The sequence below is a fragment of the Magallana gigas genome, chromosome 4, assembly GCF_963853765.1.
Source record: "Magallana gigas chromosome 4, xbMagGiga1.1, whole genome shotgun sequence".
Taxonomy (NCBI): domain Eukaryota; kingdom Metazoa; phylum Mollusca; class Bivalvia; order Ostreida; family Ostreidae; genus Magallana; species Magallana gigas.
In genome coordinates, this window is record NC_088856.1 from 11,294,554 (window position 1) to 11,321,659 (window position 27,106).

The 27,106-nt window shown below is 32.5% G+C and overlaps 2 protein-coding genes across 9 annotated transcripts; one reads left to right on the forward strand and one right to left on the reverse strand.

Annotated features, from left to right (window-relative positions):
- Positions 1 to 247: 247 nt before the first annotated feature.
- LOC105330070 (uncharacterized) lies at positions 248 to 6,503 on the forward strand. Its single transcript, XM_011431645.4, has 5 exons — positions 248 to 407; positions 1,020 to 2,289; positions 3,103 to 3,307; positions 3,679 to 3,887; positions 5,279 to 6,503. The coding sequence occupies exons 1-5, from the start codon at positions 348 to 350 to the stop codon at positions 5,827 to 5,829; spliced, it is 2,295 nt and encodes a 764-aa protein (XP_011429947.3). The 5' UTR covers positions 248 to 347; the 3' UTR covers positions 5,830 to 6,503.
- A 105-nt stretch (positions 6,504 to 6,608) lies between these two features.
- LOC105330069 (F-box and leucine-rich repeat protein 13) lies at positions 6,609 to 25,944 on the reverse strand. Of its 8 annotated transcripts, none has more exons than XM_011431636.3 (26): positions 25,721 to 25,944; positions 25,093 to 25,196; positions 24,761 to 24,857; positions 22,617 to 22,706; positions 19,997 to 20,064; positions 19,737 to 19,857; positions 19,575 to 19,608; positions 19,196 to 19,305; positions 17,629 to 17,640; positions 15,989 to 16,096; positions 15,323 to 15,418; positions 14,947 to 14,972; positions 13,706 to 13,717; positions 12,549 to 12,711; positions 12,099 to 12,199; positions 11,526 to 11,655; positions 11,293 to 11,391; positions 10,747 to 10,867; positions 10,197 to 10,359; positions 9,860 to 9,976; positions 9,489 to 9,618; positions 9,003 to 9,143; positions 8,573 to 8,653; positions 8,124 to 8,206; positions 7,586 to 7,666; positions 6,609 to 7,093 (listed from the first exon to the last, which is right to left on the reverse strand). In XM_011431636.3, the coding sequence occupies exons 1-26, from the start codon at positions 25,805 to 25,807 to the stop codon at positions 7,009 to 7,011; spliced, it is 2,460 nt and encodes an 819-aa protein (XP_011429938.1). In that variant the 5' UTR covers positions 25,808 to 25,944; the 3' UTR covers positions 6,609 to 7,008. The 8 variants fall into 8 exon arrangements, with proteins under 8 accessions (XP_011429938.1, XP_011429943.1, XP_011429941.1 ...); XM_011431641.3 differs by lacking the exon at positions 22,617 to 22,706 and adding an exon at positions 23,976 to 23,990 and having other exon boundaries at positions 25,721 to 25,943; XM_011431639.3 differs by lacking the exon at positions 13,706 to 13,717.
- Between the last annotated feature and the right edge of the window lie 1,162 nt (positions 25,945 to 27,106).

Consider the following 27,106-nt stretch of genomic DNA (forward strand, 5'->3'; position numbering starts at 1 on the left):
TTTGAAGGGGGGGGGGGGCAGACTGATAAAAAAAAAATCATGACAAGCAAAAAAAAAAAAGCCCCCCCCCCCCCTCCGATGCTACGTGCCTGTATCTATAAGTAAAAATAAAGAAGTTAAACAGTTAAATATGTCAGGGATAGAAAAGGGGGAAATCAAACCAAGTACTGAGAAAAAAACAAATGAAGTTTAGATCTATCGATACCAGGGACACTGAAGCGAATGCACAAACGTTTCGGGAATAATGTCAATTCTGTGTTTGGTTCGTATAGTATAGCGCATTGTGCATATCCTAATTGATTTGAAGATATAAAATTTTTAATGTTTGGTATTTTTGGGGCAGTTAGATGACCATGGCCGCATTCGCCCTAACCCCAGAAGATGTACTCGTCACATATAAATCAAAGGTATTTATGTAACGCGATTGATTTTGTGATGGCTTAGATGCAAGTCGAAATAACAATCTGAATCATCATAATCAGGGACGTATATACTAACGTATATACGTCCCTGTATGGTCTTTTGTTTTTCTCATACCAGTTGTTCAGTATGTTGGACAATTATTTTTCCTTCATTGATTTTGCTTATCTGATACTTTTTTTTTAAATTTTCATTTTGTGATCTTGTTTAGACTTGGATTGATTTGTAAATATATAACCAGACACTAAAACCAATATCAACAACTAATTAAGCTACATTATATTAAGATATATTTATTTACCCTATTCAAATAACCCAATTTAGTTATTTTGCATGCTATCTGTTTTAAATAGCTAATATTTATTTTTTCATTCTTACAATTTGAGTAAAAGAGCCAAAAATAAAACAAAAAATCTGTATACAGTACACGCCCGTAAATAAGGCAATGTCATGTGTATCTCGAAAGTCTTTTATGATGGTCCATTGTGATAGACCTTCATATAGTGCATAATTTGACATAAAAATGAATTTTATTTTGCAATAGAATGGGCTTTTAAATTGTTGATCAAATTATTCAGTGAATATTTCTTTCCATTTAGATTGAAGAAGCTATACAATTGCTGTTACACATTCCTCCCCATTACAAGGCTGAGGCATGGCAGTTCTGGCAGATTGTGACTCAAACAGTTAGACTGTTCACCCAGGCATCTCTTGATGAATCCACACCTTTTATACCTCCATCCAATATACTCTCAGATCCATTATCTGCTGCCACCATTCAGCTATTATCAAACCAGTTAACAATTCAGGCAGCCAAAGCAACTCCAAGTCCAAAAACTCTCTCAGCTAAGAGCCCCAAAACATTGAAGGGAAAAAAATCCAGTGAGGTCAAAAAGAAACCAAAGGAAAGCAAAAAAGTAAAGAAAAAGTCTCCAATCCAAAAGAAAACTGTGAAAAAAGCTGTGAAAAAAAAGGATAATAAAAACTCCAATAAAAAAAGTCCGGCTGAAACTGCAGTCACTGATAATGAGGCAGAGGTAGCAGTTCAGACCTTAACAGACACATACGTGAGTGTATTCACTCCTATCTCTACACTGGATTTCTCAGATCTAGTAATCTCAAATCCAAACAGTGTTCAGAGCGTTCACTTACATTATGAGGAGAACAGTGAGGTGTGCGTCAAGCCAGTCATTCTTCTTCCACAGGACGAGCAGAACATCGCAGCTGGCAGTATGCGGACTGTGAGCTCCCAGGCAGATGATGGGGGTGAAGACGATGATGACAACAATGGTGTCGAAGTTTCGGATGTTGTCTCACAAGAAGTTCTCATCGATCATACAGAAAAAGCTTCAGACAAGGACAAGAAACAAAAGGAGAATAAAAAACCTAAAAGATTAAGGTACAAAAGAAACATGCGTGTGAAAAAAATACAGACAGATCCCGATTTTGATCCAATTGCAAAATCAAAAAAAGCAGAATTAAAAGAAAGTAAAGAAAAGAAACGAAGGGAGGACAAAGAAAAGAGACTTAAAAGAAAATCAATAAAGAAACAGGGCTTTTTGTATGAGGGACATAGTTACTCTAAGGTGCCAGATGAGGTATTGGAAACATTAGACGAGAATTTCGAACTTGACACTGAGGATGATCCCCCAAGAGAGGAGTTGCCTCCCCCTGCTAAGAAAAAGCGAGGGAGACCATCCAAAAAGGTACCAGGGAAAGACCCTGCTGAAAATTCAGATGAGTTGAACATGTTCAGTTCAGAAAAGCAGAGGATTCGACGAAAGAGGAGAACTAAGGAGGAATTGCAGCAGGCGTCACTGGAGTGTACAGAATGTGGTGTCAAAATGTCCAGTTTTGGAGCTCTGGATGGTAGGAATTTCTAACTGTCATTGGTTATATACTGATAATTACTAATGAACTAATCATTTGATTTTGAAATAGTTTACCAAACATTACAAAAGATAATTTAAAAGATTAAGATTAGCTGAAAATAATAACAAAAGTATTCATGCACTAATTTAAATTCATCTTTAATATAAAATCCATTACTACATGCATATGTACATTTTTGTGCTTCCAGCACATTTTTAGAGGTTGGGTACAGTTCTAGTGTGTATAACTTTGCACATATTTTTATTTGTGCAAAGTTACAACTTTCTTTTCTATTTACATACCGATATGTAATTTACATACCAATATGTAATGTTATTTAATTAGTTGTGAAATGGTGATTTTAAGACTTTGATAGAGTAAAATGCTGAAATCATGCTTACGGATCATCTTTCCCGGTAATATACAATGCATAGAGCCTTAGAATTTAAAAGTATGATTTGCCCATTTGCCCATTTTTACAATAGTTTTCATATATTTGAAAGAAAAAGAAATCTCAAGGGCAGAAATACAAAAATATATGAGGGAAATGTAAAAATTCAGTTTTTTTCAGCAATGTCCATAGGGTGCCACAGTAAAAAATGATAAATTTTGAGACGACCCCTTAGGAAATCGGGTCAATAATTATAAATATATTTTCATCTAAAAATAATTGATATGAAGTAAAATTATATGCAAGAAATTTCATCAAAATATCTAGATAATACCAGTAATTACACTTTGCCTTGTTAATTTTTTTTTAGTCTTCTATTCACGCATTATTTCCATCTTCTTTCTTTGATTCAATTTTAGTCCATATGAGGTCTCACACAGGGGAACGACCCTTTAAGTGTTCCATCTGTCCCAAAAGTTTTACCACTAAAGGAAACCTACAGCGCCACGAGACATATCACCAGGGACTCCGTCCATTCGTCTGTGGCGTGTGCGAATATTCATTCACCGAGAAAAAGAGCCTCAAAGTCCACATGAGAATTCACACTGGAGAAAGACCATTTGTGTAAAGTCTTAATTTTCCATACATCTACTGTATATCCAGGTCTTTTTCATGATGATCTATTTTTCAGTAATTTCTAGCAATTTTCATAACATAAAGATTAAAACACAGAAAATAAATCTTACCATGCAGTCATTGTGTACTGTTAAGATTTTTTGACATTGGCATATCAAGACTTAAGTTACATAAATAGAAGTGTTGCAGTATATATACTTTTTTATCGCAAATTTTGCATCACGATGAAGTGGTTTATTGATATAGGACACAGTAGCAGTAATGAAGAAAAAAATTCCCAGAACCTTCTAACTTCAGAAGTACATGTATAAACCTGTGAGCTTACACATTTCATATTATCTTATCATTGAATTTTTTAGCTGCAAGACCTGTGGTAAGGCATTTACACAGAGCGGACCACTTGTTGTTCATGAGAAAATCCACGAGAATGTATACCCCCACCTGTGTGACGTGTGTGGCAAGAGCTTTAGACAGAAGAGTAACCTCAAACTCCACAAAGAGAGACACAACGACATCAAGAAATTCAAGTGTGGAGAAAAGGACTGTACCATGGCATTCTGCTCTAAAAGTAAGTCCATTATGTTTACATGATGTTCAATACTGTAGATTCCTGATTTTACCCGAGTACTTAATTCTGTGATTTAACTGTTTCCCAACAAACCGTGAGAATATAAAATCGCTAATGTCAAATTTTTATTAAGTTTTCATGTAATTTACATCTTTCTGAAAAATAAAAGCGAGATATTAAAATTTGTGAGATATGCTTCTCGTGATTTTATGCATACCGGTATATTTATTCCGTTTGTTTGATAAGGAATCTACAGTTTGGAACACACTTAGTTCATTTATTTAAATAATGTACGTACTGACAAAGGGTTTTTGATATTGAAGAAGCAATAATGAAAATATCTTTCCTTTGTAAAAAAAGAAATTCTGATGCAATTTCTTCTTGAATTTATGCTTTTTTTTTAGTTCTTAAGTTTTGCCAATATTTCATTAACATTTGCACTAGTGAAACTGTTCGTCAGTGCATCTCATTTTAACCTTTTTAACAGATTTAAGTTTGCAAATCATGAAATTCTAATTTATTTGGGGGGGGGGGGTGTCTTACTATACATGTAACTTTGAATTCACTATTACTTCCTGATTTCTCCATCAATTTTATACATGCTCCCAAACAAGTGGGGAGGGGAAACTACATGATAATTCAGTTTTCTATATGCAAAATATAAGAATGTTTGCTGCAAGAAAAAGTAATAAGCGAGTTACAGAGCTTACAATTTTTCGCTATGTAAACAAAGCATTTGTTAATGTTTTGAATGTTGAAGTGAAAATTCCAGTTTTAGACCTAAAATGAATTTGTTAAAGATACGGAACTGTTTATTTATGCTTAAAATGAATCAAAAGATAGACAAATCAGCTTGAAAAAGATTTTTTACTGGTATATTGAACCTGTTTAAACAAAAACAGGGCACAAGCCTTGTTTTGTTTACACGACAAAGAATTGTGAGCCCTGTAACTTGCTTATAACTCTACGAATGATTCTCAAATTTCATTTGATCATTAGAAATGCATTCCTGAAGCATTGTATTTAAAAAAACCCAGAAAAATGGAATTTGACCAAAATCGTGACCATGCTCCTTTAAGCACTTGCATAAAATAAGGAATCTACAGTAGTGTCCGGAATTTCTGATTCAAAAGTTTTGTAAGAGTTAAGCCCCTTATGTATCCGGAAGTTTAACCTCTGATAGTCCTGTTGTTCTTCGTGCAATTCCTCCGATACCTCTCAACAAAAAATCATCATGAGTATACCTTGTAGAAATGCATATATGATGTAGCTGATAGAGTTGAACGTGATGCGATTGGAAAAGTCCAACCAAATCGGTTTTAGTAACAGAGTTGGTTAGTATGTGTTAGGTTGATTACCTTTTCATTCATTATTACCCATTTTTATTACAGCTGAATTACAGCGACATTTGCGAGCACACACCAAGTTCAAAGACTACATGTGTAACATCTGTAACAAAACTTACAGTCGCTTCCAGTATCTCAAGGAACACATGTGTCTTCACAATGGAGAGAGACCCTTTACCTGTCCATTTTGTCCAGAAAAATTCCGGGATCATGGGACCTTCCACAAACACAAGGTCAGGAAGCATGCTGACCAGGTGGAAATCCGCAGTCGAGTATTAGAGAGAGTTCCCATAGAAAGCCTGGAAAAAGTCATCAGTGAAGGATTGGGGAAATCACCTAATCAAAAAGGGGCAACTCCCACTAAGAAAAACAGTAAGAAAGGGGACGCACCCACTGAGGTTGCCAATGAAAGTGTATCCACACCTTTAAGGGAGGAAGACAAGGAGGAAGAGGAGGAGGAAGAGTACATGGAAGTCTCCTTCACAGATGATGACACCCAGGCGTCCACATCGTCGCAGAAAGCTGGAGAAACAGGGGAGGAGGGGACTGTAGTTCATGTCATTCTTAATGAGTGGCATGTGCCTGACCTGAATTAGGTCCCTATATCAATAACTGTGCACGTGCGTAGCATCGTTTTTTAAAAGGGGGGGGGGCAGATTTATGTTCACAAATTATGAAATTCCTAATCCATATTGGAAGAGGGGGGGGGGTTATACTTCCTATACATGCAACTTTGAATTCATTGTTACTCTCCTGATTTCTCCATCAATTTTATACATTCTCCCAAACAAGTAGTGGGAGGGGGCAGCTCCATGATTTAATTTTTTATATGTAAAATATAAATATTTGCTGCAAGAAAAAGTGCCCCCCCCCCCATGCTACGTGTCTGATTGATTATTTCGACTGAATGGGCAATAAATTAGTTACTTATGAGCTGGTTAACAAATGTAACTGATTTTATTTAGACTGCATGGGCAACTAAATTTTTTATTGTTGAGAAGGACACAATTATTAATGGTTCCTACTGTCAGTCATTGTGATACTTCAGCCTAATGATAACCGCATATATATATATACAGTACTTAGCACTGCATAGAATAATATTTCTCAATGTGACTATACTTGTACCTGTATCAATATGCAAGTAGTTTTTCATTTACAGCATTGTTCATTAATGTTATTGTTGTTACATCTTTGTATTATTCAAATATGACAGCTGCTGTACATTATATACGTGTACTCTTTCAATAAACTCTGCATGATGCATTCACTAAGTGTGTTTGTTCAGGTCTGTGTACTTAATGTCTTTAAAAAGAGCTACAATTAAAATCTTAACCCTACATAATATTACCCAAAAATAAATAGGAAAATGTCATATTTGAATATGTGTTTTAATAAATCATGCACCAATTATATTCAAATAATAACTGATACATAAATATTTTATAGAAATTTACAACTATTCAAAAACACAGTGATTGAAAAATCCATGATAAAGATGGTTCAAAAAATTCAGAAAATGATAAAAACCTGAATTAAATGTATCACAGCAATTTGACCACAGACATACTCTCTCTCTCTCTCTCTCTCTCTCTCTCTCTCTCTCTCTCTCTCTCTCTCTCTCTCTCTCTCTCCAGAGGTAGCTATAAAAATATAACCACTCTTCGAACTCAAATACCGGTAAATTAATTTTTTTTCAAGAAATTTCTTATCACACATTGTACATGTAAGATAGCAATCATTTCAAAGACTTTCAAAGAGTCTTCTGTCATTATTCATTTGTATCCATAGTAAATGGGGATCTCGTCGTCACTGTATTTCAGAGCAGGCACATGTCTCATCATCTTCATAGCAGCATGTCTGTAATTCAAATATAATGAATAATTGTAGAGTGATATGATATAAGTAAATATTGGAAGGATTCTAATCTAGAGGTGATTGTATTTGTATGTACTTGAACAGTACTAGATTACCTTAGAGGGGAACAACTTGCTACAGAATAGCATGCAAATTGTGGGAAACAAAGTGTATACAAATCATTTATCATCACTGGAAGTTTTTTACACAACTACTGTAGGCTATTTTTTATTCAAACAAAACATGTAACACTTACATGTATATGAATTAAAAAGAATATAACTTGTACCAGAATTGGTATAACCATAATAAAATGGAGACTACTTTGTAATACTCACTGCAATGAACTACAATATACATCAGTTAATTGAAGGTACATTGTACATGTCCATGCATGTATATACACATGTACATGTGTATACCCTATTCTCACATATTTTAAGAAGAAATCTCCCTTCTTACAGCAAAGGATGGATAAATAAGACTCTGGCTTACTTGGTAACTCCTTTACAATATAACATGGTCAGATATTTCAGCTTCTTGCAGCCTTTGCGTAGATACTTCAAAGCTTTGTCTCTGCAAAAAATAAAATAAAATTACATAGACAAGGAAAACTGAAATGGGAATAATGGTTTTCATTACAATTCTAAACTAGAATAAACATGTTTCCATAATCACTTAGTTCAGTAGAACATTACATTCACTAAAACAAGCATCCACTGATAATCATTCAATTAATTCAGGTGTTATGTCACTCTGCTATCAAATTTACCATAAATTTCTGTAAATTCTTTATATTGATTTTCATACCTGATCATTAACAATAGATTCAAATGAAACAAATTAAGTTGAAGTGATTAAGTTCTGCAAGATTTTTCAAAAATTGATAATATAAAATGTGAATTAACAGAAAAAAAGTGAGTTTATTTTCTATAAGAGTTATCTTTCGTACAAGAGGGACATTGATCCTTAATACTTTTAATGAATATCCTATGTAGTAGGAGTAGGCTGTATATAATTTAAGGAGACTTACGTGATGATGATACAGCCGCTGATGTCCAGGGTGTGGAGGTGATGGCAGACACCAGACAGGTACTGGATACTCAGGTTTGTTATCTGAAACACAGCAACATACCAGTACTGTCTTATAGGATAGGGAATACACATACACTGTAGCTAAAATCACTCAATATAGCAAAACAGTGATAGTCTTTACACATAGCTAAATTCTGTTAATATGCCAATAAAACACTGTTTGATAGAGTTTACACATAGCTAAAGACAGTCAATCTCGCAACATTCTGTCTGACAGAGTTGGCATACAGACAACATATTTAAGAGTTAAAATCTAAACCTTAATCACCCACTTGTCTGAGAAAGGGTTTGTATAACACAGAATTTAGGTATATTGTTTATGAGTCATAGCCTAGTAGCAGTAGAATATTTAGATTGAGTAACAGAGCTGTTACTACATGTTCTTACCAGTTTACAGCCCGCCAGGTTGAGGGAGGTCAAATACCGACAACAGAAGGCCAGGTTCTTGATTGCACCGTCCGTCAGCAGCTGTCAAGGAAGAGAAACGAATGAATGATAATGCTTTCAAATAAGAACAAGCTTAAGAATCATATCATACATACTGGAAGATAATATTCGTGTATTATCAAATTCATGAACTTGAAGATTATATCTTTAAGATATACATGTACCATATGAACTAGATGAAGATATTAATACATGAATAAGCTGAAAAATAATATTTGCATGAAATCACAACTGAAAGATAACATTTTTATATGATAATTTGTACACCTAAGAATAATTTACTTATCTTAAATCAATGTTTGATAAAGTACATATATGAATCTTTACTAAGTAAAAGCTACACATGTACATGTAGTAAGAGATTGTGTACCTTGCAGTGTGAGAGGTCCAGTCTCTCTATGTCCTTACACTGCTGGGTAAACTTCTGTAGTCCCAGGTCGGTGATGTCAGCACACTCCGACAGAGTTACATCCCTTAGATGATTGTTGTACTTGCCCAAAGAAGACAAACCCTGTCCAAAGATTTACATGTATAGATTAACACAGCAAAATCAAAGAATTGACAACACAGGTTATTCAGTTAACCCATTTATATTTGGTAGATTTAAGGACTAAATTGAAGAGTTATAAAATCAAATATGAATTAATGGTTTAGGATTGAGTTCTCTATGTGTTGGTGGTGCTAGATTTGATATCAATGCAAAATCATACAATTGCAATAAGCATTTATTAAATACTGTTTGTAATAAAAACAATTATAGCATACTTTCACGGATTTTAATGAAAAATAAGATCATTGAGATTAACATTTAGTACAAAATTGGTTGTTATTATAGACAAATTTTTGAAGGGCTTACCTCATCTGAGCAATTGCATCCAGATATATCCAATGACACTAAAGCATGTAGCTGACCCAGTAGTTCTATTCCTGACTTTTCACTGATATGTTCACAGAAACAAACACTCAGGTACACCAGATTTTTAAACCTGCAGGTTAAAACACATGCAATATCAGTTTTAAAAAAGAGCAATTAAAAACACAAAACTTGATATTTACTCTAAACAGATTTTTTTTTATCTTAATAAACAAAAAGACATAGATAATATTATAGAGAGTTCTGTTCATTCTGAAAATTTTTGGCTTTTTTTTTTAAATCACATCAGAGGATTCAGACTACAATCATTTCAGTACTTTGATTTATTGTGACAGTATTATTTAGGCACTCACTTCCTGATGTTAAACATTGCCATGTCCCCAACTCTGATACAGTTGGTCAGATTTAGTTCCCTCAGAGAGGCAGCACATGACCCCTCGGCCAGGCTCTGTACCCCTGTGTTGGTGATTCTATCAAACAGAATTACAGAAAATAATGCAAGAATCTCATAGCTTTAATTCTTTCAAAAACTAAAATTGAAGAAGTTTCAAAATTTCAAAGTAAATGTAAATTATCCCTAACTTTTAATTGAAATGCTCCAAACCAAAAAATTGCTCTTAGAATTTCAAAAAATAAAACTCAAACAATATTTCAATTATCAGTGTATATCAGGAACATGTAGGCACATACTGTACAACATCAGCCATGTTACAGACGACCAGTTTGGAGCAGTTAGCGATGGCCTTCAGTGACGCGTCGGTCAGTCTCTGGCAGTCTGCCAAGTACAGGTGCTCCAGTTCTGTGCAGTTCTTCCCGATGGCCTTTAGGGATAAGTCTGATATTCTCTGATTTCCTAAAATTATACAGATACATGCAGTTATTAGAACCGGGACGTGTAAATACTTTAAAACTCATAAGACTACCAAAATTTAAGTTTATCAGACAGGTGCATCTTACTGACATTATTTTCAAGTATTATCTAACGGTACATTAAACCTTATCTCTGGCTATTTTTACTGACGTTAGTATTGTACATGTTCCTTATTTTTCGCAAGACTTAAGGTACTGCAGATGTATGTACATGTATATGTTACACATTTAACCCAGATATCAAAACGTTACACATGTGATGTACATGGATACACAATTTATACCTTAATTTGCATGTTGCACATCTTATGCTGTGATGTAAATGTTACACATTTTATTGCAGTTTATGTGTTCAAAAACAGTGAATTACCTTCTATTCTGAGTTTCCTGAGGTGCCTGTTGTTGGCGAGTCGTTTAAAGGTTTCGTCCGTCAGTAGAGGAGATCCCAGTATAGACAGTGTGTGAATCTTGGTGCATTTTGCTGCTATTGCCTGTTAAGTATGGAAAACAGTCATTGTACATATTTGTTAAAAGTACACTGAATGACTGAACACTTTAAATCAAATGCATGTTCAAACTATTGATGAATATGTATGATTAGAGGAAGGGATTATTTGCAATTAATACATTTAAAATTCTACTGGCGTGCGACCAGTTCTCACCAGTACATTGTGACGTCATTTTATCAACACATAAATTATATTAAAAAAACTGACGTCACAATGTACTGGCGAGAAATGGTACTCAGCGAGAACTGGTCGCACGCCAGTATAGCCTATAAAAAAGAATTCATTTAGAGAATGTAATGATTATCAGTATTGGTCCTTCAATCACATTTTGAGCAGTTTTATCATTTTCATCTGTAAAATGACATGCTGGAGTTCTATTTGAGATGTATCTGACAGAAGGTACTCACAATCATACAGTCATCATTTAGTGTGGGGAATTCATTCAGAACAAGAATCTGCAACATGGTACATCCAGCTGACAGGCTCTTGAAGCCATCTGGAGTTATCTGGATTCCAAACATAACAATTAGGAGTATATTCACTTGGTATTTTAGTTTAACCAAGCAAATATAATTTTAAAAGATCTAATATCTTTAACATTAAAATTGATATATTTTTAAACAGAAAGCCTAAATCTCACCTGGAGACATCCAGACAGATCCAGATATTCCAGTTTCTTGCTACACTTTCCTGCAGACAGATACTGCAGTCCTCGGTCGGAGAACTTCTTGCAGTAAGCCAGGCTCAGGAACTGTACATTATGGCAGTACCTAAACAAAGACCAGAAAAATACATAAAAGAGAGAACCAAATAGAAATATTAATTACCGTATTTTTTTTACTACCAAGATCTATAGATGTCACCATGCACATGATCTCAAAGTTTATCAAACTTGAAGAATCAGTATTACCAATACCTGGTAACTGAATTTGTGTTGATCAGGTTGGTTTAAAGTAAGGTATCTTTGCACACAAATAAATCTGAGATGATTTGAAGGGAGATGTCTTTGCACAGTAAAATGAGTCTTTGTGTGGGGTTCTCACTTTGAGATTGGAGGCGTATGGTGAAGGTTTGAATTTGAGATGGTCGAGAGGAAGACGTCTGCGTGTGGGGTTCTGACTTTGAGATTGTTTGTAGGGAGGCATCTGTGTGTGGGATACTTACATAGTGATGGTCTGTATAAATGTGTCTGTGTATAAAGTACCCTACTTACTTTGAGATGGTCCGGAGGGAGGCGTCCGTGATGTGGGTGTGAGAGAGGTTGAGGTATAGTATAATCTTACAGCCCTTCACCACCAGCTTTAATGACTCATCCTAAAATATGTAGAGGCATCATTAATTTGTTCTTGAACATCAATAAAAATTATAATTTCACTTTAATAGTTGCTTTTATAAAGATTTTAATTTATTTCTTTTTGTTGGAAATTCAACATTGAAATTCAACATTGATATTCAACATTGATATTACTGTTTACAATCTAATGACTTAACCTATATAAAAATAGAATCTCTATTGATTTGCAATAGTATATAACTTTTATCCAACAAGTGTGTTTTTTATTGATTTCTAAGTCTTGTATATTAATAAGAAAACTTAGTAAAACCCCTTATGGAAATTGAAATGTTAAGAATATTTTAGTATTATGCACTGTTGGTCACTTACATCTAGTCCTTTACATTCAGACAGATTGAGATCCTGAAGGTTCCGACACTCGCTGAGAGCGGTGAATGTGGCCGAGTGAAGCTGTGAGCACCCTCTCATACTCAGGTGAATCAAATATGGCCGACATTTAGACAAAAGTTTGGTTGTCACTAGATCTGTCACTCTGTCAGAAACAAGTACAACAGAAGAGTCAAACTGTTTCAATCTGAAGGTGTTGAAACTGGTGAAAATAAATTTTCTACATTTTTAAACATTTACTGCTACATAGAGCTTTGAATTCTGTGAATAATTGCTGGAGAGAATAAACTAATGTCTTGAAAGAAGTTTTCTATTACAAAGTAAAAAAAAATTCAAACAATTTTAAGTCTTTAAGTTTATCTGGTATCAATTTCTATCAAGGATATAAAAAAAAAATACTTCTACGAAATTGTAAAATCAATAGAAACTATATCTATATCTTGGAATGTCTATCTATACAGTGTACAAAGACTAAGCTACCATAAATGTGTATAACTTTAACATCTAACATCTGAAATTCTAGCAATTCTACAAAGCCTTTGCATTATCATAACTAACATGTACCAAGAACAAATCTATCATCGAACCAACATCATTCGAATCAAAAGCAGGTGTTAATCACATTGACTTGTCTTCACAATTAATTGACAATTCTATAGACATTCCACAAAATAGAAAACAACAATACATCTTGACATGAACTACAGGATTATTACAGAACTCGGAGATAAAAAATGGAATTCTTTTTCTCATTCTAGGATAGCTGCAAGAAAGGTTATATACAAAGGGCAATAACTGTGATTTTATTTCCGTAAGCTGTGAGTTGCTTCCCTTCACCTGTGAATGACTCTATTGATTAAAAAGGATACACCCTCTATGAAAAACTCCATAATGTTGCAATGAAAATTTAAAGAAATTATTACCCCCTACCCCTTCCCCCCCCCCCCCCCCCCCCCCCCCCCCCCAATCTGCACTTGAACCAAACTATCAGAATATTTTCTAGAACAATATGGAGATTTCGGGAGGTAATGACTACATATACAAACTAAGGCATAAGTGTTAATAAATATTTTAGTGTCAAGGTACAGAACAGGCTTCAGAAACTATATGACAGAGCTTCAATAACATATGTCTCATACCCATACGCCAATCTAAAGGGTCCAGTCAAAAAAATCCACACCAAAAATAAAAAGGAAAAAAAAATCCAACACAGTTATAACAGTTCACAGTGGAAGAATAAAATGCATGCTACCTGTAATATACCTGCTTTTTTTTAATAGTTTTACGCTGTGGTCATTAAAATTTACTTAATTGGTCTATTGCATCCCTCAATTTTTAACATGAATGTAAATCAAAAGGTTGGGGTATATAACTTTTCTTAAATGAATCAAATGAATCTAGATAATGAATAATTGAAATGAAAATTTTAAATATCAAGGTTGTTGAACATTAATGATGATTGGAACAATCACATGAAATCATGGCATGACAAAACTAGTATGATTGTGATTTGTATAGGGAACTCTACAGAACATTACTTGTTGACATTTATAGACATGCATCTTTTCTTGGAAACATTGTGCTCATAGTGCAACATGATATCTACCATGTGCTAGTTTTTGGCCTTATTTGCAATATCATCTAGTGCATACTATGTGCATATAGTCAATGAATTTAATAATATATTCTGAATTTATTAATTGGGTACAAATATATCTGATCGAATGGGTACAATGATTGAAAGTACATTGTAATTACTAATTAAGAAAAAGAGGGGATGAAAACTCCTGTGATATCAATACTTTTTTAACATGTTCATTACATGCATTTAGCATACTTGTACATTAACCATGTTAACCTTTAAACAATAACTGTCCCCATCCATTCCCATTATCTCCTATATAAAACTACTGCAACCAGAAATATTTATTTTGAAAACAATATACAAATGAAAAGGTTCAACTTATAAAATGAAATACACATTATAAAAAGAGATTGGTCTACTATGTCATAGTCTTAATTTTTTAGATAAAGATAATGTAAAAAAAAAAAAAAAAAGAATACTGCTACATGCATATTTGTAAACTACCATATGTAATAATTAACAGCTGATATATGGATATATAGGACAAGCATATCATAATGAATAGGATTACTGGTCAAGTAAAATTATTTATAATGATAAAATTACTAAATGGATCATTAAATGTGTGTTAGGGATGAAAGAAGGGGGTCATAATAAACGGTAAAAAATGAATATAAAAAAATCATATGACATCCAATACATGTACATAAAAAGACATAATTATATCATATTCGTAACATTTTACAGTCATTTGATATTAATATAATACCACATCATTTTAAAAAAAAACCTTACCTGTTTCTAACTTTGCTGAAGTCAAGCTGAAAGCAAATGTAATTCATGTTGAATTAACAAGACTTAAACTGTCACAATGATTTTAAATTGTCCTTCTTTTAACTAAGGCAGGCTGAGCTAAAAAAGAAATTTCTTCTTTTTGCATAATAATGAAAACTCCCTATCAAGAAATGTGCGCATACATGAATGTATAGGTGCAATAAAATTTTACACGTCAATTTGATAAAAATCAACTGTTCTGATTTGCTCTCGAGCAATTTTAGTCATGCAGATTGAATTTATAATAATTAAGGCGACAAAAAATTTGTTCTCAGGCCACTTTTTTGAAAAAGATATAGAAGAGCAGTGTTTTATTTGAACTGTGTTGGTGACTTACCCTATTCCAGAGAGAGGAGTGATAAGCTATCACCTTCCAGGACCTACAAACACATGCACAGCGAGCCAGGTCTGCTATGTCCAGGAAACTAAACACCTGTCAACAGAATCATTTAGTGTTCATTGACAATGAAAGAATTTTCAAAACTATTGTTTAGAACTTCTATCATTCATGTACCAGTTAAATGTAAATGGTAATTATTTAAATTTTTATATTATTTTACAAACTTGATGATCTATATAGATTACAATAAAATTTCACATCTACAATAGCTTGCCTTTTCCACAGCAAGTCAATACTTCTTGATAACTAGTATTTCTTGCTTTGAATTCAATACAAGAATGAATCCGTATTGTGTTTGACATTGTAATAATTATTTGTTCTCCATGTATATTCATCTGTTATCCTTTAGCATATTCTAGACTGTATAAATATTATTTATCTTATAGCTGATTAAATGTCTTATAATATTCAATTTATATATTGTTCCTAACATTTGTATAAACTACATACATGTAACTTTCTAAGTCTTGTGGTTTATGTAATCTTATTATTTACATTTATTCAATCTACTACCCGGTACATGATGTGTGTATCTCTTGATATGTGCATTGACCTTCCTTACTGGCCTTGACATTAGCGTGACCTTGTGACTCAGCACATTACCTTAACAGCCAGTTCAATGCCCAGCTGTCCAGACAGTTTATCCTGGGCATCTCCATCCCCCTGTCCGAACGTCTCCTCATCATCTACGTTCTCTCCGCGCTCCAACCGCTGTAGAAATAACAAGACGGTGTCATAGGATATCAGAAAAATCACACGTCCATATACAGTGTTAGTATGCCATCGAAGCAAATAATTTACAACATGTTTTAGTTTTTTGAGACAATTATTGCTTACAGGGTATAAGAAAATATAGGATGATCATTTAAACTGTATTTGGAAAACAATTAAATAAAAATAGATAAATAATGTAGTTTGATTTGCCCACATTTTAAGTATTATATATTTGTCAAGGATATATAGCAAGGAGGGAGAGATCGGAATGAAATTCAGTAAAAGATTTTGACAGAGAATATTGAATCAGAGTCGGAAGACATGCTTTGTTAATTTAAAGCACAGGAAATGACAGAGATATAGATATGAAATTGGGAAAGGGGGATAAACCTGCACTGTAATATTCATTTATAGAATATCTGTTGAAAGTTAATACATGTAATTTGTAGCCATTTTCCTGTAAACATTGCTGAATAAATTTTGAAACATATCAAACATTAAAATATAACATAAGAAATTCAATGCATGCTGTAAAATGTAGCTGCAGCTCTATGCGCAAAATTTACAGTCTCAACTGCGATTGTCTAATTGAAGCGCAACTAGATTTTTAACATTTATTCATTTAATAAAGCAACTCATTTTTAAAAAAAAAAGCTAAGTGGTAGTCTTGAAATAAAAGTTAAATGTTCTATTGTAGTTTTTACCAAAAAGTCGCAATTTTTTCACATCCCCCAAAATTAGGTAAAAATTAAGACAATTCATTTAGTACATAGCATACATAATCAGATAGGTAAAGTTACAGTATAAACAGGACGTTCTCTAGAGCAATATACAGGTAAATGTAAGAAGTATTAGATATATGGTCTTTTAAACTCTTCTATAGTTAAGTCTCAGAAAGTATATATAGTCATTAATTAATTCACAGGGAGGGCGGAGGAGGTTAAAACAGTAAGGGTCAAAGGGTAATTAGGTCAAGTACGGAAGGCGTCTACAAGGGACTTAACTCCTGCTAATCACATCAAAATGTAATTGGGTATGGAGTAGGGAGAATTACACTTATCTACTTCAGTTCATACAAGTAACAACATGAAATTTTTATCTGATCATGTTGGTATTTGTTTGGAAATTAATATACCGATATACTGGTATCCCAATTTTTTTTTATGGAAAATATCAACAGATTATACCAGTAGCTAAACTGACCAACATGACCAACACTGAACTATAATTTATAGATTTTTTTTTTTAAATCTACATTGTTTCTCTATATACACATAAAAGCATAAAAAAGGCGAATAAAAATTTCACTGTGAAACTACCAAAAATTTTGGGGTGTAGTGATAAAAAAATCTTATACAACTAAAAATTTACTTCAATTTTCTATTAGTTAATGGACAAAAGGTCTACGATACTAAACAATGGAGACAATACTTCTTATTTTACGCAGCACGCAGGTTAATCAAGCTAAATCACAGCATGCAGTGTCAAGCAGCATAATTACAGAATACATCAAAATAAAACAACATTACCCGCAGGCTGATCTTTAAAAAGTGAATGTGAAAGCACGGACATCAAATTAGAGTACAAACAAAACAAATTAACGATCTAAAAAATATTTACACAGCGCCAAGTATACATGTATTATAATACTGCTGGGAAAAAGATGATAAAAAGCAGAATTTTGGGAAATTCCAGTGGTAAAAATGACCTACATCTAACCTGGCAACCTTTAACCCCAACATGAATATGCATGAATGTTCTAATTACATATGCGCATAGTACATGTACATGCAGGTTCATCTATCTAATTTAGCTTAATTCGTGTCCTGAAATAAGGATCTGCATATATATATATTCAGTACCGTAGTACTTATACTAGTAATTCAAATCGATCACCTAGGTTCAGCGTCATATAGATATATAGAGTACTGTTAAAAATTCTGTTTAATTGATTTATCAAAAGATACATCAACCGTATATTAATTATGATAGCTAAAAATTCTCTAATACATAATTTCAACAGTTATACTGCAGCTATAGTTTTATCCATTGGGAAATAAATCAGTTAATGTGTCTTACAAAAAGCCTGAACAGCACATAAAGTCAACGAATTCATTACAACACTTTGCAAAACAATTACATGTATATGAATTTAACCTAATTATACATTTAGTTCAATCTCAAAGGAAACATAGTTACATTTTTTTTAAATGACTTAGTATTTCCAAGTGACTGAAGAACTGTTTTCTTTGATTCCATTGAGAAATTAAAACTTACAAAGAATAGATACAGTACTTAGGCAGACTGTGACTACAAGGAGATTGATACAGCCCTAAATATATATACTTGATGAGGGTTAGATTACATCAAATAAATCCCAAACCAGTAGCAAAAGGTGAAAGTACAAGAGCAGTTAGTTTATCAGCCAGCCCCATTAGGTCTAAAAATAAAACTGAGAATCAAAGCCCAAAGTTCAAACGACACCAAGACTGTGTCTCTACTGACCAGAGTCATCTGTGTACCAAAAAACAAAACACAGGCTCATTTTAAATCAATGGACAGTTATAGCTGCTGTTCAAATCATTGAATCTGGGATAAATACATGTATAGAACTGTGTGTGAAAAAATCATATATTATTATATTAGCTATGTTTCAACATATTTCAAAATATTAACAGTTTATAAAATATTTCTAAATCATTGCTTTCATTATAAGAAAATACTTATCAAATTCTTTGTATATAAGCAAAATAAATTCAAAAGCTCAAACCTTCAAGCAGTTTTAATTACATTTTTTTAAATTTTGATCTCTGTTGCTTCTAAAAAGCTTCTAATGATTTATATCATGCAATTTTATCCGCCTATAATTCTTCTCTGAAAAAATTTCCATTATACAAAAACCCCCAAAGTGCAAGGTTATTATTATATATTTCAGAAATCCAGGTACATTGTTATAAATTCCAAATACCTTGATACATTATACAAAGGTGAAAATAAAAACCCAAATGTGAAACCTTATTGTTTCGCAATATAGTTTATCAAATCAAGCCTTAAAGCATATATACGAAAAGACACAAAGTCCTCATGCTGTTTTACCTCGAAATATTCTCGCTGGTCCTTATTCCGCTTGGCCACTGCACGCCATTCTCTGAAGAGTACGATTCCAACACTGACAAAATAGATCCGCTTCAGTTTGTGGTATGCCACTGAAAAACAAAATGAATCACAATGCTTTTTTAACGAGATAAAGAGAATGAGAGAGAGAGAGAGTAAAGGTGTGGTCACATGATGCAATTTTTCATTAGATTTTCAATCAACTTGCTCAGGTAAGTTGATTGCTGTCAATTGTTGTTACATGTAAGAGTAAAAGTAAAGATCTGAAATACCAGTATGTATTGGATTGAGGTCAGAATTCTAAGGCCTGAAAAATTGTAAGTTATTCTGTTTTAATAATTTTTGGATTTTAATAACTTACTTGCTTGACAACCCTTCCTGTATCTTAACCAGTCCTACAAAATACACAAGTAATATTTATCGGCATAACTATGCAAAAGCAACCAAATTTCTACCATCATAATTTGCTTTGGATGAGAACAACAGTTCATTATTTGAAATAAAAATAAAAAAGGTTCCTGACCCTCCACACATTGAGATGGACCCGCAGAATCCTGTGCGCGTGGTGGAGGGCCGCTCTGTTCATCTTCTTCTCCATGGCCAGTTTTTTCTTCTTCTTGTGCAAATAATACTGCATCCAGGCACTGGAAAAAAAGGAATTATTGGTTTCAGTATTCATCAGGAAAATATCAATGAGAAATGCATTTTATATCCAGATCAAGCTTAATAGCTGTGCATGAGAATTGATTTATAGTTCTGTGGACTGGGCTTTTGTTCACTAACCTAAAACACATGTTCTTCAGACTCATGTTGTAATGTCCATATGCTGTGGCGTACATTTCAGGGGTGGGCTACAAAAATGGGACACAGAATTATCAAATGTTATTGATTTTCACATCAACACAATTTCATAATAGACACTGTAAACCAATTAATAAGTAAATAAATAATATCACATTTAAACACTGTATAAATATGTGTGCCACCTACTTAATTTAGTTCTGTAATGTATGTTTCATTTATAGAACTTTGGCAATTTTGATATAAACAATTCTAAATCAGTCTTATTAAATCTTTTTTTTTTTTTTTGTATATTTATAATTACTTAAAATTTTGCTAAAATCAAATTACAATTCAATACCTATAAAGTATACACAAAAGATTTTTAATCAGAGAAAATCTTTAATTAATTGTTTACTGTTAAATCTGACTCAATATCAAACTATCATTATTAATATTACAATATTAATACATGCAAACTTACATCTTGTAAATCTGACATAATAACGCTTTATCCTGACCAAATTCAACAAACTCTGATAACAATTGAAAGTAGATATTTGATTTTCTCTATCTCCGTCTTAACAATGAAAGTTCACCTGTCTGAATATTTCTTTTACTTTATAGTGGAGCCAAAAGCGCTCAATTACTTTTGCCCCAGAAATCAATACTAGATTCATTTACCTGGATGTCCCAGGTACTATAACAACCTTCTAACAGAATCAGTCTGTGTTAATATTTCATGACTACAAGCTTAATGATCAAATTTACTCCAGTCTACACACATTCTCAATTACACAAGCTCTTGTCTTTGGTATTAGACAGTCAGACCCCCACCAATATCCAATAATAAGTCACACCTCTAATTCTATTATTTTTTCCTTCTAAATCTAAAAACTCTGTTCGAATTAATCTGTCTATGATACATGTACTTCTTTCTGCTGGGTCTAGGACAAAGAGCAATAAAGCAGAATATTAATTGAACAGAAAGAGATATATCCCATAATCCTCTACTACTGATCCCATGATCCTTTGCTACAGCTCTTCGCTCGGACTACCAGTGATGATATGGACATATAACTCTGACTGGGATCTTTGGCCGAGACAAACAGGATTTAATTTCAAGAGGGGATTTTATGAGGTTCTGTGTTTTCTAAGGAAATGAGAAGATGTTTCCAGAGCCAAGGAGTAAGTCAGATCAGAAACCAAAGCCAATGCAAAGGTCAGTAGTAAATTTTGTGTGATATATGAGATGTTTTTTATCTTAATTTATTTTTTTTTGGGGGGGGGGTCTATGTTTTTTGGTGTTTTTTTTTTAAACTTTCCACTAGCTCTTTGGAGATTCAGTCCATTTTATTAAAACGAGTCGATCTGTCAGACTGATTGATCCATTATAATTTGGGAGAAGGATAAAGTTTAGTACTGTTTATCACAATGAAACCTGTAAGTTTTTTTTATAAGATTTTCATAGATTTAACATTATTATTATTATGTTTAGCAAATGTATACATGATTTTAATCACTAAACATTAATGTTTTTGATCTACACATGCATTCTGTGATTCATCATTACTACCAGTTACCATGTATAATTAAGTCTAGAGTGCCATATTAATTGTTTTACATACGGCTATACGCATGTAGGCAAAATGCACTAGATTTCCAAGTACATTTCAAACTGATCTTTTGCGCATCTTTTGATCAGCAAAGTGTAAGCAATTATATCTTATCAGAAAATTTATAATCTATTTCAAAATCTAATCAATCAAATGATTTATTTGATTGGCATGCTGTAAGATCTAAGTGCTGGTCATTGCACATGCAAAAATGCCTCCTATTTCAGTTTGACTTTTGTGCTTTTAGTGTTTTTGGAAGCTTGCATGTACACATGTATTAATTTTCTAATTATTTCTCTCTTTGATAAATCATATCCCATGCATGCTATGAATTTGCCTCCAACATGCAAGTTCTGCTGCAGTCAGCTGTGAGAAATTGTAAGGCTGCACACTGGGTTTTTTTAACAACCCCTCTCCCTTTCCACCTACCACTGAATTAATTAACACCCAATTATTTCTCAATAATTAAGTCAAGTATGCACAATTCCACTCATTCAAATAACTGTCAGAGAAAATTAAATGTTAAACATTTCAAACAAATGCAGATGCAATGAATTATTCATGATGATGAGGACAAGATTTTAAAAACCAATAAAAAAAAATACAAAAATGATTTAATAAAAAAAGTTGTTCAATATTATTTCAACAACTTAAAACCCCAAAAGATTTAAAAATTCAAAGTGTATTATCAAATGATATTATTAGGACTCTTTGATTTTGTTTAAAATTGTTCAATAGGTATAATCAAATGATATTTAAAGGTTTTTTATGATAATTTTTTCTCAAAATGTTTCAAATTTCCAGTGAGTGTTCAATTCTTTTAAAAGTTAGATCAGCTAAGATTTTAACTGCAACCACTCTCTTTAAAAAACTTGACAAAAACAAAGTCAGTCTGCAGCCAAACAAAGAATGAATGAGTTATAAAATAAGAAATGGACACCAATCCACGTAGTGTGAGAAATTACAGACTATGACAATGTCAGAGTAAGCTTAAGAGCAGAGCAGACCCAGATTTTACGGCTCTTGGTAATGCCTTCAAATCGGCCACCAAAGTAACCTTGTCCTCTCTGAATGTTGACGGGAATGTCAATAAAGTCCTACAAAAAGTACAGTCAGGCCGCAAATTAGTATATTACTACACATATACTGGACACTGTGGCACCCTGGCTAATTAAGCTTAGCTGGGCTTATACTTTCATATGTACCTTAAATTAATAGATGCACCTGTTTGTTATTTAGTGAAATAGTTATATCTGTAGATGGAATATCCTGGAATAAAGAAAACTTAATCCATATAATGTTCATAAACTTATTTTCAAATTCATGATTTTTCTCCACTGACTTAAAAATCTAATATGGATTGGTCTAAGGCACATTAATGGTGGCTAAATTGATCGATGAACAGACCTCACTATCACGAAAAGTGCTGATCATTAAAAATTACAGTAAACCATTGGCAGAAAGAAAACATTAATTCAATAATTTAATAAGTTTTTCTGTATACAATACAATGTGATTGTGGTTAGAGATGCACAATTCATTTTGTGTGTATGGACCTCATAGTAGCTATAAATTTAATGCAGGTAACTGAATAAGGTGATCACTTACATGAAATTTACATACTAGCTGGTACATGTTTATAAAATTGATATATTTGATCTGGGATTTATTCTAATTTCAGTTTACCAGTAACCACAACTTTGAATGGTGGAGAATAGAGGCAGCTCTTATTGCAGACACTGTGCTAAAGATTTATAGCGATACTTTTGTATGAATAAAATTAAGAGGCCGGCCATATGTTACATAGTTTGAAAATTGCTGCCTACAAGTATATCATGGTCAAGCAAGCTGTGGTAACTTTAAGTATGCTGAATTGAAAGATAGGAAATTATAGGAGACAAAAAAATATAAACTTAAATATTTTGAGTTCACGGTACTAAAATTGAATTGTAACAGATGATGAATTTTTGCTATAATCATAAGAGCGCATTGATGCATTTACAAAGGTGTCTTTTCGTAATCTTTCTTCATTAAATAAAAGACCTGAAATTAAAATATTGACTTTTTATATTAAAAATACAATTAAGAAGAGTATTAATCCAAGCATTATGTTTGAGCAGACCAAATTTTCCCAGTTTATTAGGTATACATGTACTTACAATGCAAAAATTAATCACAATAATAATATATATGCAAGAAAATGATCTATATTAGATGTGACAGTTATAATTCATCATTTATAAAATGAAAAGTATAAATATCATAAATTAAAGAGTGACCATTGCTCTAAGGTTGTGTTCAGCATAAAGCTAAAGAAAAAAGATGTTTTGAAATCTTTAAAAAAAAATAGTGCTAAAATGTTGTACCATGTCCTTAACATCCTAGAAATGTGAAAATAAAAAAATCATGTTCTAAAGTATTACATCAACACACCATCTAAAATAGAAACCAGCAAATTAGAAAACAGATCATATTTTGAACCAAATTTGAAGCATTGAAATTTATTTGTGCAAAACCTAAAAAAAAACATTTTCGTGAAGAAAAAAAAAACCAGGTCAATTTTAATACAATCTCTTTCTACATGAAAATTTTATTAAATGTTTCCAATTGTCCAATTTTATTAGTTTTAGTCCATTATTATAATCTACATCATTTTGTTTTTGTTCAAAGTAAATTTATTATGATGATCAAATTATTAACTGCTAAAATTAATCTTGGAATATATACAAGTCATGTACATGTTCATGACACGGACAAGATTGTATTTTAAAATTCTAATATCTTGGATAAGTTTTCAAAAATATATGTAGTGGCATGTTTCAGATGCTTTGTTCATCAATGCAGTTTATTTTGGAAAATGAAATGAAAAATAAATCTAATTAAAGCAATCAACCAACTAATTAACAAAAATTGGATGATTTGATCTAAAATTTATGAACATGATAATTCAGAAAAAAACACTATCATATAAAAAATATATGTTGTATAAAGCAGAGTTCTCGATACACAAACATAGTATTGACAAACATTATTTCTGCTTTAATCAACAAAAATGCAGATGGAAAAATGAATGTGTCCACTTTTTTTAAAAACTTGGTATTTTTCTTAATATGGTAATTTATTTCATTTTATGAATAAAATTTCTACTTACTATCATGCTTTCATCATCAAGATTAAAAATGAAATCCAAATTGCTCTCAGTGATCACTTTGTTAGGAGGTTTCATATATTCCTCCACAAACATGTCCCTAAAAAGAAAATCAAAATTATCAGAATGTTTACAGCAGATGTCATCATCACATTTGCCAATTGGTTGATATCTAAACTAAGAGCATTAATGATTTAAAAAATGTACAGTCATTTGAAAGCAATCATTTTGGTATCTTAAATTGAGGAATGAAATGTAGTTAATTATCTTATAGCTACAATGTTGATTTGTATTTACAAAAGTATATCTTCATGTGTAATTAAACCATGCAATACCAATTTAGTTCATCAATTCCATTTTCCTTCAGGTTTCTGAGCTTATCCAAGATAAACTGCAGTGGATCATCCGGACACATGACCGCCAATCCAGTGAGAAGTGCCTAGTGTGAAAAAAATAAACATTAACCAAGAATTTGACACTAACTCACAGGCAAATCCGCAATTGTACAAAAAATGGTTACCAGTCGACACATAAAATCAAAAATGTTGCATATATACATCAGAAGTTAATGCAGTCTGATTAAAATCAAACCTTCCAAATAGCTACTTCATTTTGACAACTGCGTGAATATTACCGTAAATAAGAGAGTGTCGATATACGATGGTCGCAGCACAGCTATTGTTTAAATAACAGCATATCTCTGCATTTCATAAAAGAAATATATTTCATCCCCAACACAAATTCTGACAACCACATCGAAATCATGCATCAGAATCTTAAGAAATAATGCATATGCATGGTTAATTCTACAGGTCGTATTCGTTTTGTTTACACCACTATAAAATTTGGTGTTCTTGGTCATCCCTAGATTTAGTTTTATTACATAAATACCAGAACATCACTGCATATCAATATATTTTACTTATCAGAATACTCTCTGTTATAACAAAGTTTTGTACTTGCCTCATATATATCTGGGAGCTTGTTTGAACGTAGATAGTGCTTTAGTTCGGGCTTTTGTCCCTTCATTGAAGCAGCCATGTTTGCCATTATGGATGAAAATACAAAACTGTAGTCGAAAAAGTATATGAATTCAAATTAAAACTTATAAACAAAGACTTAAGTTGGAAAGAACACACAACCCGCCATATTGTTTGCTAGCAACAAGAAACCCGGATGTGAAACAAGGTGCTTGGTTAAGTCGTTCCACGGATGGTCGATAACTGACTGCATTGACAGTGGGTATTCCGACTCAGTGACACGTACCCTTCACATGGATCCATACAAAAGATTGAAGAAAATATATCCTACATCAATTAAAAAGAGTATTTTCATAAATTGGGGAAAAAGGTTGACAAAAATGAATTCTCTGCTTTCCGAAACAAAAAGCTGTTTAAAATTCCGGCCTGCAGTACTAAATTTTAGATAAATTTTAGAATATGTTACTTGAAAAGTTGATGCCATTCGACCTATAAAATTTACTTGTATTTCTTTGAACCCTCTCTGATAAATATAAAAAAATAACGGAGAAAATCATATATTTAAAGTTGGATTTTTTTTTTGTAATTTCATATGCAACATGATGGGTTAAAAGAATTTCTGTAAAAAACTACCAACTACATTTATGTGCGTACATATATGTAATGCATGCTTAAACATGCATTGATTTTTTTCTGATTACACGAAAGTGCACGTGCATATATGCATATACAGCAATCCGATATTTTCAAAATCGGTATCTTTATTTTTATAATAGTCAGGGGTGGGGCCAGTAGTGTGGGTGTTTACTTCGTATAATTTGTTTCAGTAAAGACTAATAGCATACACATAACTGAGAACCGGTATATAAATACATGTACCACTATTAAATATAAACTACGTAAAGGATATTTATAAGCCAAAAACTGTCCATTTTTTGAGAGAAAGAACCGATCGAAGTCCGCAGTACCAATACTACTTCTTTTTCTAATAGAATGGATAGTTTGAGCCTTATATCATCAACATTAACTCTTTTGTTTAAAGAATTGGCAATATCAGATAAACAAATTAATAATGACCGAGGAACATGCAATTTAATAAAACCAGTCTTGCATAGAATTGTTTCGTTCCTTAACTTATTGGACAGGTTTAGCGTAGTATAAGATACATGTAATCCTCAATTTAAACAATTAAGTAAAAAACAATGCAAATAGATAACAACTAGTATATAGGAGATTTAATAAAAAGTGTTAGAATACGACAGTTTAAAGAAATACCACTCATTGGCACATACACAAATACAATAAACAATGTACTATAGAAGCAGAAATATTCGTTGAGGATTTAATTTCGTTACTATCGTTGGCAGTA